Here is a 15,093-nt window from a genome sequence, read left to right on the forward strand (position 1 = left end):
CAGTCCATTCCGGTCCATTTCGGTCTAGTTGGTCCATTCGCTTCAATTCAGCCCCTTCAGTCCATTTCAATTCATTTAGTCTAATTCAGTCTATACTTCGGTCCATTTCAGTGCAATTATTTGAAAATAGGAAAAAAAAAAAGTTTGGGTTGAAGTACCTATTTTAAATCTAAATTTATTAAAAAATATAGATTTCAAACGATGAAGATGTAAAGGATATTTTTTTCGCCTCAAAAAGAGGATTTTGTTCCCAAAATTCATATTACATCCCTCACATGAGGTGTATAGACGTATAGTATAGGCATGTTAATTAATTTGTTATATAAGAGGCTCAACATCTATGGTGGAGCTACTGTGATGACAATATGACAGGATATGATTATCTTTTGTAGTGCCTATTGCCTAGTTCTTTTCAAGTATTGGGTCGACTCATTTAGACTTACTTCTTTCTTCTTCTTTTTTCTTTTTTTTTTTTTCTTTTTTTCATTTTACCATCAAATACATTTTTAAATCAATCCATGATTTTTTTTTCCTGAGCAGTACTTAACTAGTTCATTTCTATCCAAATTCACAACTTTCTTTACAATTGTCTAGGTGGCATGTTGTGATTGTTTGTATAATCAAAGTAGTAGTAGTATCAATAATAGATCAATGTGAAAGGAATGTTACACCAATTGCTTACTTATCTCCTCAACAAATTGTGAAAAAAAAATTGTAAAATTTTCTATCTCAAAATTACTCAATTGCATTTAGGTTCATGGTGGCTGGTTCAAGGTTAATTAGTTATGGTCATGGATTACAAGCTTTTGCAAGTAGAGTACAAATACTTGATTCTGGTGAGCTTGTAATCCATTAAATCAAAATCAAAGCCAAGGCAATGACTGAAGTGACTAAAATCAAGCACAACGATATCTCAATTCTCAAGGGTAACTTGGATTTTTTACTAGCAAGATTATGCATGGTTATTAACTTGTTATCAATGTAAAGTGTTTTACAATGATCAAATATAAAGAAAACTCGGCCGTTATGTTCAATGTGATGCAGGACTTAATGGGTTTGGGAGTTAGTGTTCGTGATGCACAAGGACTGGTTATTGCATCGATGGCTGTTGTGGATGTGGTTAGGTTTTGCCTAGATATTGAACTCTTTGAAGTGCTTTTTGAGTGGGATGATATTGCCACTGTCAAAGTGATTAAGTCTGAACATAACTTTATACTACTTTTGAGTTATGGCCATTTATTCGATGCTATTTACGAGCAGTTTCAAGCCATATGCGGTTCTATGAATTTGCTCTTGTTTGTGAATCTTCTTAAATATTATGTCTTATTAAGTAGCTGATAAGGCTGTGTCCTCTATTGTTGAATTAGTTTGGCTGGAGGATTTACCTACTTGTCTTATCCCTGCAATGGTAACTAATATATTGTAACTATCTTCTGCCATTAATAAAGTTTAATAATACCACCGCATATCTTTGGCGCGACGGTCATTTCATAAGTATAAATGTTTGTGAAGTGTGAGGGGCAAGGGCCAAAGTTCAAGTCTCCAGGAAGAAGTTTCACATATATATACTCTTAGATTATATTAAAGTAGAATTTCTATTTTGTATATAAAAAAATAAAAATAAAATAAAGTTTAACAACACAATAAAAACCTTAGTTCTAAAATTTTGGGATCAACTATTAATTCTTAAGAGTCGGCTATAGATCTTCTATTTAACTAAGTTTCTGACTGTTTATAAAATAAATAAACACAAGAAGCCAGGAATTCAACAGACCATCATTGGCAATGGCTATCAAATTTAAGACAGAAAGAAAGTTCTAGGTGTCTTTGTTGCTGATAATTGATCGATTGAGGTGCATACTACATGCACAGAAGTTGATGGTTTTTTAAGAGAGCATTCAAATTGCACTAGGGATCCATATAATAGTCCCAAAAAAATGTTGTCCATAGTATGACATCCTTATAATTTGGAGACAATTCAATTCAAGAAAAAAAAAAAAAAAACACAATAATTTGGAGACATTAACCCAAGAGTTTCCATCATACACGATATTTGATCTTAAGTAAACACAAGGTGAGCGATATGATTTTAAGAAAAATAACAAAGAGCAAAAATTGATTCTCCCTAAACCAAGACCTTTTACGCCTTTTGACGTAGACTTTTGTTCCTTCAATTGTGACTAAGCTCTCAATGTGATTGACCACCTCTATCTTGTCTACAAAATTACTTCCCAAAATATCGCCATCAAGAATATCATCATGAGGAGGTTTTATCTTTTGTAGATCATAAAGGTACATTCTTGTGGAAGCTGCAAAGAGAAGCTCTTCATTCCTGCCACATCCAACCAAGTTCCGTGCTAGGAGAGGTCCAAGACTCCATTGTTTTGTCCAAGTTTCTTCAACCCCATATTCATTCATCACCCATGTATCAAATCTAGGTTCATATTGACGTCTTGAACTAACAACAACGATACAAAGTAATCCATTCCTTACAAAAGGGTGCCAATCCTTGTTATCAAGTTCAATTCCAGCAGGCAATTTTATGTAGCCATGCACTTCATCTCTAATATTAAACGATATGATAATATGATGAATCACCTTCTTTTTCTCAATTGCACCCTTCCAATGTAAAGCACCATTTAAGTCCCCCTTAGAAAAAGTGTTCCCCGAAATAGTTCCATGCACAAGCTTATCCTTTCTTCTCCAAGAATTTGTGCTCAATGAGTACACATCAACTGTAGAATAAAATGACTCTTTCATCTTCTTACAAAAAGAAATTCTGACCAATTTGTAGTCATTAGTTTCCGGATTGTGACCAAATCCAAGACCAATATATAAAAGAATTTTATTTTCACCAAGGTCATTTACTGGATAATCAGGCTTTGGGAGCTCTTTGAATTCATTGGTGGCAGGATTAAACAAAAAATTTGTGTCTCCAATTTTAGAAACATTTAGACACAAGACACCATTGCATGAACCAACAATTCTGAAAGGTGCCTTACTATGTTCCTTTTTAGATGGAATAGTTATGTTGTAAATTTCACGAAATGTTTCAAAAGAGAACAAAGAAATTAAACATGTACTACCAAAAGTGTCATCGCGGCGTGTGACAGCAAGATAGCCATTGTTGCCATGATTAGATCTGTTAGCATGCTTAGTGATGAAGACGGGATCTTTGATAATATCATACCATGATTTGCAAACTGACTTGAATTGAAGGAGTGTCTTAACTGGTAATCTTGAAAATATATCCATTAATACATCTTCAGGAAGATCATTCAAAATGGCATTTGACATCTCTCTATTTAATTTTTTAGGCTTTTAATCTGAGAAAAAAAAATGAATTCAGAGAATATTGCATGCATGGTTTTTATATACATAGGAGTTAGAACTACGTGTACTTGGGGGAATGTTAGTTTTTGCATGAATGGCAATGTATAGATCGATGTTAACAAACCACCAAGTTTGGATCCAGTTTAGTTGGGTTTCCCTTCTCTCTTGTTGGTCCAAGATTTTTCTCCTCCCCTTCTTCTTCTTCTCCTCTCTCTCTCTCTCTCTCACTTTTTGGTTTTGAATTTTCAAAGATTTGAATTGGTCTATTTAAGTTATTCTAATGACCATCTTAAAAAGAAAGAAAGAACATTGACAGCTCAACTGCTAGCCTTAAAAAGGAGGCACCGTAAAAAAAGATTGTTATGTAACAAGAAAAATCTGTCATTTTTTTATTTACGGTTTCTTTTGTTATTGTTGTTATTTCTTTTATGTACATAAGATCATATATTAAGTTTTGACTTACCAAAAATTGAGCATCATTATTATTATTATTTTTGTACGCATTCAGATTAAAGTAAACAATTTCTGTATGCTTATTGGATTTAGCAAGATAATAAGTTCTCTATAATATCTTATGTGTGTATATATATATTTATATGTGTGTGTGTTTTTGAGTTTATCTTGATTGTTTTATCAAGATCCCTCCAAAAATATTTTTTTGACTCCACCACCGGGTTTTTGTTAGTTTTTACAAATTCTACTAAATTGCCTTAAATTTCATCAACTTATAGCATTAGCATCTAGAGATATAAAAAAAACCTTATTATATATCCTTCTCAGATACTATTTTATCTATTTTATCATCTTATTTTACAACTTACTTAACATTCCAGTTTCCATTTTTATGTACAACTTATTAAAATAATATAAACTATTCTATCAAATAATATACATAAATCAATCATCTCTCGTCTCTCCCATCAAATAATTAAAATAATCACTTTTATGTTTACACCCATACTACAGTAAGGTTGTATATATGAAAAAATTTGGGTTTACATACCCAAATGTTGCATGATTTTAAGGTTTTAGTTGGTAAGATAGTAAATGGGAGGTCTTAGCTGTATCTGCCCTGCTTTGCAGGCTGTTCTGTATGACCTTTCTGTTTTGGTTTAATGCCAATTCATTCCCATATATTTCAAAAAAAAGAGAAAAAAGAAAAAAGAAAAAGAAGGAGGTCTTTACACCCCCTCCCCCCAATGATAGTGCTCAATGGATTAGTTAGATGCATGTTCGTTTGTCATCATCCAGGAAGCCAGGTACGGAGCTAGCTAGGATTTTGACTTTGTTGCTGGCTCCTACTCTACTGCTTAAGAGTTGTTTTGTTTTGTTTTTTTTTGTGTGTCTTTGTTACCTGCATCTGTCGTAGGGTAATAACAAAATTATTTTATTTTTCCCCTCTCAGTTTCATGTTTTAGCTTTTACATATAACAAATCACATTACGTGATAGTATATACCGTTAGATATAAGAAATAAAATACGGTCTCTCCATTTCACTTGACTTGATATTCATAGATATATTCGTTTTGTAATCAAATCTTGCCTAGGAAAAAAATTCTTAACTTTATGAACAAAATACCAAATAATATCGATTCTCCATTAATTAAGATATATATTTTTTTTCGTACACAACATCTTTTTAAAAAAAAAAAATTCGACCCTTACACCCAAAAAAAAAAAGAAAAAAAAAAGCCAATTAATTAGGACAAAACATCATGAATGGTTGGAACTGAACTCAGAATAGGAAGCATCTCCCGTCTACATATAAAAGCCAAAATATAATTAAATTTGAAAGGAAAGAGAACTATTAAGGCATGTTTGGTGAGTGACTTCAAACTCACATTTTCACATTATACATATTTTCATATATATATATTTTTTTCAAAAAACACTAAACAACGATTTTCAAACTAATCTACCAAATACCCAGAGATGAGATACAACTCTCTCACTTTGGAGAAGCCGTACCCTCTCCACGCTCCATCACACTCTTCTCGTAGTGGTGGTACACCGCTGCGCCTGAGAGCACCGCCAGTGTTAAAGCTTGTGAGTGCATCCTAGCAACAATAAAAGTCACTTACACATAAAAATCACACTTCTTATAACTTAAAAAAAACAATTTGATATCCATCCAAAAAATTAAAAAAAAAAAAAAAACAATTTGATAGTATAATTTTCGAGGCCTATATATGTACCTGGCATGAATAAGTCTTAGACTTGGCTTGAGGGGAGATCTTGTACGTGAATTATAAGCTAGTGATGCTCCAATTCCTGATGCCCAGAGTGCCCCTATTGTAGATTTCATGATAATGATGATATCAAGAATTCATTATTTAGAGTGATGTTACAAATTTTACATTGGACTTACATATTAATATACCAAATTAAAAAAAGCTTAAAGAGTAATATGTGAAGAAGAAAAAGAAAGAGGGTTAGTACTGACCAATGCTGGTGAGCTTGTTCTTGGAGACCCAGGATTGAATTGCTTCCATCTTCTTTAACAAAGAATACTCAGTGTACAAGTGAAATGAATCAGTGGGATGGCTTGGATGGCTTGGTATTTATAAAGTGGCCTATGTTGAAAATTGTGCATTTGTGTTTGGTGTGGCCCCTTGATTTACTTGGTTCTCTCTTTTCCCTAAACCACTGGAAGTTTAAACTAGGGGCTTTCTTATCCGGTTTTTGTCGGTGTCTGATGATGAGTCTGATATTCTTGCTTTGCTGACATATGTCCAAATGCTGTGACCGTGAGCCTCTGGATTTGTATTTAGATCGAGGAAAGTCCAGGAGCTGGGGATATACAGTCTACAGATCTCACAACACAATATTAATTGGGTCCGGTTAATATATGTCCTTAAAGTATACATTAACTATTTATTTTGAGAAAATTTTTATGGAGAATTGAAAAAACTGTCAACACAGTTAATTACTTTTTCACTTTTCCATAAAAAGTTTCCTAAAATGATTTACTAATGTATGTTCTAAGGGCACACATTAATAAATCCATTTTTTTAATAGTAATAAGTGGGGAAAAAAAATGCTATTTACATTGATGAGTTAACTAGGAATGGCAACGGGTCGGGTTCGGACCGAATTTTTCCATACCCGGACCCGACCCGCGGGCCAAGACCCGCAGCCCAAACTCGACCCGCGAACCAAGACCCGTAGCCCAGACCCAACCCGTTTACTAAATGGGTTTTTTTTTTTCGGGGCCCGAACCCGCCCCATCGGGCTCCACAAGCCCCGTCCAGCTAGGCCAAATTTGGGCCTAATTCTTGGACCAAATCATGGCCCAATCACAATCAATTTTTTTTAAGGCCCAGATGCCAAAAATAGGCCTAACCAGCTTAAAATATGAAAAAAAAAAAAAAAAAAAAAAATCTTACACCAAATCAGCTTGGGTAAGATCTTGAGTATAAGTATATGCATTATGCCATAGTGTAAGATTTTTCGTCTTTTTTTTTTCTTTTCTTTTTTGTAAAAATAAAGAGGAAACAAATCAGTTTTTTTTTTTGTTAATACAGATTTTTCACCATCAAAAAGATAAAAAATACAAATCACAATCCCAAACATAAACAAAAACACAAACCAGCTTGATTTTTTGGCTCTTCTCTGTTAATACATATTTTTTACTAAAAAAAAAAAAAAAACACAAATCACAAACAGAAAACAAAATCAATAAATCCCTATTTCGATTCTTTCGTATCTGATACTGGCGTTGAAGTCGCCGAGCAACATACGTGCCACGGCGATGTGTGCAGCTGAGGCTAGGTTGCATAGATCGTCGGAGGAAGACATCACTACTTTGATTGACACAGATGAGTCTTACACTCAGCCAACAGGGAAAAACATCCGTTGGGCTTTGAAGGATCTGGTGCGATCGGCTGTGCTTGGAGAGTGAGAGTGAGGCCGTGAGGGTGGGTGAGAGTGAGTCCGTGAGGGGGCGACGACCATGCGGGTGGGTGAAAGGAGTGTGAGACGGAGCGTGACTGCGTGAGGTGTGAGGCCGTGTGCTGTGTGAGGGACGAGGGTGAGGCAGTGAGGAGGTGTGAGCTGAAATGAGGGAGTGAGGGTTAGTGTTTATAGCTATATATATAGGGGGTTTTTAGTAATTTCATGGTAACCGGGTCTTATCCGGGTCGGGTTTTGGGTTTTTTGATAAAACCCGGACCCGACCCGGACCCGCTTCGGGTTTTTTTTTAAAACCCATACCCGACCTTATTCTTTATCGAACCGGGTAAAATCTGGTCCATTAGGGTCGGGCCGGGCCGGGTATCCGCGGGTTGGATCTAAATTGCCATCCCTAGAGTTAACTTAAGTATATAATAGAATCCTGTCAAGCTTTTATTCTTAGGAAAAAAAGAAAAAAGAAAAAAAGAAAGAAAGAATATTGTTAGAAAACAATTGTGGGAATGGGAAGTCCGAACAGGCATATTGGGCTATAGGCCATGCTCGAGGACGATAATATGCCCGAGGATAGTTAATGGGATTGCTAGGCCTGGGTCAATAGACCGAGGATAAAGAGAAGAATGATGAGTTAGCTCTAATTTCTGAAGATCTGGACCACCTCGGGAGAGCTCTAAGGAAAGTAGCAAAAAACTCAGTCAATCATGAAAGGCAAAATATCTGGGAAGAAAGTTATTACAACCACATTAAATGCACTGTACCTAATGAATTGATCACATTTATAGAGAAATAACACATGAACAATGGCAACTCAGCTCACAGCTACCAACAAAGCTTCTAAGAGGTCCCGATGGAACAAGCATCCAAAGGATTTTCTGCAAAATCAACAGGTGGAAGGTTGGGATGAAGGGTTGAAGGACTATATAAGGAAGGGATCACCATGAAATGGGCTCATGCAATATGAGAAGGAAGAAAAAAAGAAGAACATACCGTATACAAATAAGCTTAAGTTAATATAAGAACATTTCATCCTCGGACTTGTTTGAGGAGCATTAATTATCTCAACTTGTGTTTTCAATCTTATTGGCACGAATCCTATTAATTATGGCCCATACTTAATTTGCTATGATGTTTTCTTGTAAAACCCATTCTCTAACAAATATATTGTTTTGGGCTTGTTGGGCTATCATCCACTATTATGGGGGGCTGAGGTTTAAACGCTAGTCCTTACAACAATGACTCATAACTCTTAGAAAGATAATAATGATTTTGCTATTAAAAAAAGAAAGAAAGATAATAATGATATTTCATTAGAAAGCAAGATTTTCGAGCAAACGAATTAGGAGGTACAAAGTAAAAGTTTGTTCAAACCAAATAGCATCGGGGTGTAAAACACCCATTAGTTGCTATTTTACAACCCAGTTTCTTAAAAACATACCACATCTAAGTTGCTATTCTTAAAAAATTATACCAACCGGCTACAGTAAGGTTGGATATATTTAACCTACTATAGCCCGGTTGTTAAAATTAAATAATATATTTTATTCTATAGTAATTTTCGTTCTCCACTTTAATAAAAAATTTCACTCTTTCTCTCTCTTCTCTCTGCCTCTCACCTAACGTTTCTTTCATCTCTCAGTGCTCTCCTCTTTCCCATCTCTTGGTGGCGATGGCAATGGTGAAGGCGGCGGCAAATCCTTGAAGTCTAAATGCGACGGCGGCGGCGGCAGTTGAAGACTAGTCCTTTATGGGTTTTACTTGTGTTGGTTTTGGGTTTAGATCAATGCTTTAGTGAAGGCCCGGTTTTGCTTGCTTGTATGGGTTTTGGGTTTGAATCGATGCTGCCGCTGCTGCTACCACCACTGCTTAACCCAGCACTCTAACCCCTCTACCCATTTTTCCCTTCACTCACTCTCTCTCTCTCTCTCTCTCTCTCTCTCTCTCTCTCTCTCTCATGAACCCAGATTTTCTGTCTTTGGGTTCAGATCTAAGTTGCTGACATGTTTTTGTATTTTTTGTGTGTGTGTGTGTGTAATTTTCATTGTAATATGCCTGATTATGTAGTGTGATATTCATTGTTGTTTAATTGTGGAGTCGTTCGGATCGGATGTGTTTTTTTTAATGTATTTGTAAAAATTTAGGATTCTGTGGTGTCTCAGTGATGGTGGTGGTGATGATGATAGTTGGCTTTTGGTGGTTGGGCTAAGTTTCAATGGTAGGTGGTTACTAGCTTTGGCGGGTTGCTAGTGGTAGTGATGATTGCTGGTCGTGGGAGAGAGGAGGAGAGAGAAGTGAGTTTTTTTTTTTTTTTTAATATTTGTTGGTATAATTTATATTATTTTAATAAGTTGTATCTAAATTAGGGGTGGCAAAATCAACCCAAACTCATTTGTCCACCCAAACCCACCCACTTAAATTAGACCCAAACCCACCCAATTATTAATTGGGTTAAATGGGTATTAACCTCAATTAAACTCAATTAACATTAATATTTATTGGGTTTTAATTGGGTACCCAATTGACCCAATTATGATCCAACTATCATTTCTATAAATCACCTAACTCTAAAATGCCCCGAAACCACTAAAATTACCAAAATACCCCCTCAACCTAAAAAATGACCAAAAGAATGCCTAAATCTAAATATAACCAAAATACTCCTAAAACCTAAAAAAAAAAAAAAACCAAAATACCCCTTAAACTTAAAAAATAACCAAAATACCCCAAAACCTAAAATGACCAAAATACCCCCAAAACCCAAAAAATGACCAAAATACCCCTGAACCCCAAAAAATGACCAAAATACTCTCGAAACATAAAAATAACCAAAATACCTCCAAAACCTAAAAATGACCAAAATACCCCCGAACTCCAAAAAATGACCAAAATACTTTGGAAACCTAAAAATTACCAAAATACCCCCAAAACCCAAAAAATGACCAAAATACCCCCAAAACCTAAAAATGACCAAAATACCCCCTCAATCCAAAAAATGACCAAAATACCCCCCAAAACCTAAAAATTACCAAAATACCCCCAAAATCCAAAAAATGACCAAAATACCCTTGAAACCCAAAAAATGACCAAATACCCCCAACACCCAAAAATTACCAAAATACCCCCGAAACCTAAAAAATTACCAAAATACCCCTGAACCCAAAAAATGACCAAAATACCCCCGACACCTAAAAAATTACCAAAATCCCTCTCAAAACCTAAAAAATGACCAAAACACCCCCAAAGCCTAAAAAATGACCAAAATAACCCCAAAACCTAAAAAATGACCAAAATACCCCCGAAACCTAAAAAATGACAAAAATACACTCGAAACCTTAAAAATGGCCAAAATAACCCCAAAGCCTAAAAATTGATCAAAATAATCTAGAAACCTAAAAATGACCAAAATACCCCCTAAACCTAAAAAATTACTAAAATACCCATGAAACTTAAAAAATGACCAAAATATCCTCAAACCTATAAAGTGACAAAAATACCCCTAAACCTTTGAAATGACCCAAATAAACCCAAAACCTCTAAAATTGCCACAAACAACCTGAAACCTCTAAAATTTCCAAAAATACCCTGAAACCCCTAAAACGACCAAAATACCTCTAAACCTATAAAACGACCAAAATACCCCTCATAATATCTAAAATGACCAACATACCACTAATCCTATAAGATGAACAAAATACACCCGAAGCCTCTAAAATTACCAAAATAGGGGTTTGGGGTATTTTGGATGTTTCGAGGGTATTTTCGTTAAATTAAAGGTTCTAAGAGTATTTCAGTCATTTTGTAGGTTTTGAGGGAATGTCACTAATTTTTTAGTTTTTAGGGGTGTTTCGTTAACTTTTAGATTTTGGGGCCATTTTTTTGTAATTTTCTAGGTTTTGGAGGTCGTTTAATAACTTTTTAGGTTTTGGGGATATTTCAATCATTCTTTAGGTTTCCAAGCTATCTTAGTCATTTTTAGGTTTAGGGGGTATTTTGGTCATTTTTTATGTTTAGGGAGTATTTTGGTAATTTTTTAGTTTGAGGGATTTGGGTAATTTTTTTAGGTTTAGGGTGTATTTTTATCGACTTATAGGTTTGAGGGGCATTTTTGTCATTTTATAGGTTTTGGGGTATTTTGGTCATTTTTTTTTATTTTAAGGATATTTTGGTCATTTTAAGGTTTAGGGGTTATTTTGGTCATATTTAGGTTTCAAGGGTACTTTGGTCATTTTTTAGGTTTCAAGGGGTATTTCAGTTAATTTTTGGGTTTCGAGGGTATTTCGATCATTTTTTAGGTTTCGAGGGTATTTTGATCGTTTTTTGGTTTCTAGGTTATTTTGGTCAATTTTTAGGCTTCGGGGTTATTTTGGCCATTTTTAAGGTTTCGGGGTATTTTTGTCATTTTTAGGTTTCGGCGTTATTTTGGTTAATTTTTAGACTTTGAGATTATTTTGGTAATTTTTTAGGTTTCGGGGGTATTTTGGACATTTTTTTTGGGGTTTTGGGGGTATTTTGGTCATTTTTGGGTTTCAGGGGTATTTTGGTCATTTTCTATGTTTCGGGGGGGGGGTATTTTGGTAATTTTTTGGTTGGTCGGGCGTATTTTGGTAATTTTATGGATTTTGGGCTTATTTTGGTCATTTTTAAGTTTCAGGGGTATTTGGTCATTTTTTAGGTTTTGGGGTATTTTGGTAATTTTTAGGTTTTGGGGTATTTTGGTCATTTTTTAGGTTTTGGGGGGTATTTTGGTCATTTTTTGGTTTTGGGGGTATTTTGGTCATTTTTGGATTTCGGGAGTATTTTGGTCATTTTTTGGGTTTCGGGGGTATTTTGGTAATTTTTTGGGTTTTGGGGGTATTTTGGTCATTTTTTTGGTTTCGGGAGTATTTTGGTCATTTTTTGTGTTTTGGGGGTAATTTTAGGTTTCGGGGGTATTTTGGTCATTTTCTTGGGTCTCAGGGGTATTTTGGTCATTTTTTTGGGTTTCGGGGATATTTTGGTCAGTTTTTGGGTTTCATGGGTATTTTGGTCATTTTTAGGTTTTTAGGGTATTTTAGTCATTTTTTAGGTTTCGGGGGTATTTTGGTCATTTTTTGGGTTTTGGGGGTATTTTGGTAATTTTAAATTTGGGGGGTAGTTTGGTCATTTTTGAAGATTTTAGAGTACTTTGGTCATTTTCACTTTAGTGGCATTTTGGTAATTTTGATAATTGGGTAATTGGGTGGATTGGGGTTTATCCATAATAATTGGGTTGGGTTGGATTTGGGTTAGAAGGAATTAGTTAAATGGGTTTTAATTGGGTAAATGGGTTTTATATACCCAACCCAATTATGCCCATACCAAACCCACCCATTTGCCACCCCTAATTTCAACATTATGAAGCTGTTATACAAAAAGAAAATCATATTTATCTTAAATATAATAAAATGCCCAGCTTTATTTTGACAAAAGTATGGAATTTGCCGATGTGCACGTGCATGATCAAGGGGCTCGATGATAGTATCTGCCGACAAAAGCCTCTTAACAATTGAATTTTATGGATAAATTTGAAGTTAACCGACATAAGAGAAGTTTTAATTATGAAAATCTTATTTGCTCTTTCATTCATATTACATCTTGGTGAAAGCTTAGTACATCATGAAATAAGAAGTTATCTTATGTATGAATATATTCATCATCGCTTTTACAATATGATTCTCCTATTATAGTGAAATTGTTAGATTATAAAATGGAGGCTATACATATTAGATATGAATAGGTACATGTGTATACGCATTTGTCCCTTTTGCCCAAAAGATGTAATGTGAAAAATTTTACATGGAATTCGACTTCTATGATTTTTTATTTATTTTTTTTAAGTTTTTTTTTTTGAGAATGTATTTTTTTTTTTTTTTTTTTAAGTTTGATTTCACATAACTCGATTTTTAGAAAATTGAGTTTAAAATAGGAGCATTTTGTTCCATGATTTTTTTTTTTTTTTTTTTTTTTTTTTTTAGTTTGATTTCATATAACTCGATTTTTGGAAATTGAGTTTAAAATAAGGGCATTTTGTTATATAGTTTCAAAACAGGAGCATTTTGATGGAAAGTTTTGGTGAAAGGGACAAATGCCCATTTTGGCCATATAATATAGACATGGCAAAACGGATCAGAATTTTTTCCGACCCGACCCGAACCCGATTTTTTTGACCCGAAGCAAAAACGGATTGACCCGTGACCCGACCCGTGTTTTGTGCGGGTCAACCCGACCCGAACCCGAACCATTTTTTTAAAACTTTTTTTTTTTGGGTAAAAAAAATAGTGAAATTAAGACAATATTAGTTTAATTGTTTATTATGAGTTTTAAGGAAACAATTGATACATTTACATAACTGCATGCAAATTAATTGAAAAATAAATGGTTGAGCATTCTGTAATGAGTAAAGATTTTTAGATATCAAATAGCAAAGTACATGCTAAGATAATCTGGTTACAGTAAAGTTAAAAACAGATTTAAAATTGTAGATATGTGTGAGACACATTCACAAGTGTGAAAATAGTAAAGCCAAAGTATCAAATTAACATAAATTATGAATGCTTAGATCTATTTTTTAACAATTTATGTTCAAAATAAACAGCTTTTCAAAATAAATTATGATATTTCCTAGAGTGTGTGCTGCTTAACAATGATATGATCTTCATAAAAGAGACTAGGTATAAATAAGTAAGCAATCAAACTTTAATGTATATCTCAAATTGAAATAGAGTGTCAACCACAATTGATAATAGATTATAAAATTAATTTTTAAAATTGTAACTTTCATATATGTTTTTATTCTTTATCAAATGAGTTATCCAATAAATCATTTGTAATTTTTTTTTTTTGGAATGTTGATATTGTGTAAAAATAAAACTTGTATATTTGTTTTACTTATCTTTGTGTTGTTTTGTTTTAGATAGCAATGTTAGGATTTGTATAATTTTAAAATTATTGAATAAATATTAATAAGTTTAACTGAGTTTATTCTTGATATAAGTAGTGAATTCAAAATAATGCATTTTACATCAAGTAATATGTTGCATAACTATCCAAATGGCAAATACATATTATTTTCTTTATAAAAAAAAATAAAAAATAAAAAAAATAAAAAATTTCACGTGAAAAATACGGGTCAACCTGACCCAACCCGCAACCCGATTGACCCGACCCGAACCCGACCCGACCCGCCCGTTTTGCCATGTCTAATATAATATGAGATAGAAACTATTTCAATCTAGCCACTCCAATAAGTGTATCATTTACATGAGTGGTAATTTTGAGGGAAATTTAAAGGATAATTAGTCAGAGCAAGATGTCAGCAACTAGAGCTGTAGAGCAAAGCAAAAAGCTAGGGACTAGGGAGATCGCCCAACTTTTTTGATTAAACACTACAGATCGCTCTCACATGATGGTTGAGGAGCAGAGTACACAGATCCATATATATGGTTTTGTGAGAAACAAGGGGTAACAATAATGATTTTTAGAGATCACAGCTTCTCATGATACGTATACCACATCTTTAATGTAATTTTTCATAAAATATTAGGATCTGTAAGTTGTCTCCTGGCTTATTCTTCTATTAGCTTAGGATTCTCAACTTTTCTTGAAGCCAATAGCACCCAAAAAAAAAACTATTTAGTCTATGTCTTAACAATATGAATTTGACAATGGAAATAGAAATACTCTCCCCTTAAAGGACATTAATTTTCATTTTTAGAAAGTAGAAGGTACTCAAATACTTGGAAATAGATATTTTGCGGTTGCTAATAGCTGTTGTAATGTAGGGCAAACTTTCAGAAATAATTATGATATCTAGAAAATAAAGTCATTATTTATAT

The 15,093-nt window shown here is 33.9% G+C and overlaps 1 protein-coding gene across 1 annotated transcript; it reads right to left on the bottom strand.

Moving 5' to 3' along the window:
- Positions 1 to 2,040: 2,040 nt before the first annotated feature.
- On the bottom strand, positions 2,041 to 3,297 carry LOC115970389 (F-box protein At3g07870-like). The gene has a single exon (XM_031090028.1). It carries the CDS (start codon positions 3,295 to 3,297, stop codon positions 2,041 to 2,043), a length of 1,257 nt encoding a protein of 418 aa, XP_030945888.1.
- Positions 3,298 to 15,093: the final 11,796 nt, after the last annotated feature.

This window comes from Quercus lobata, chromosome 12 (genome assembly GCF_001633185.2).
Source record: "Quercus lobata isolate SW786 chromosome 12, ValleyOak3.0 Primary Assembly, whole genome shotgun sequence".
NCBI lineage: Eukaryota > Viridiplantae > Streptophyta > Magnoliopsida > Fagales > Fagaceae > Quercus > Quercus lobata.

Coding starts and splice junctions, on each gene's coding strand:
- LOC115970389 (XM_031090028.1), bottom strand. CDS start 3,297: ATGTCAAATGCCATTTTGAATGATCTTCCTGAAGATGTATTAATGGAT.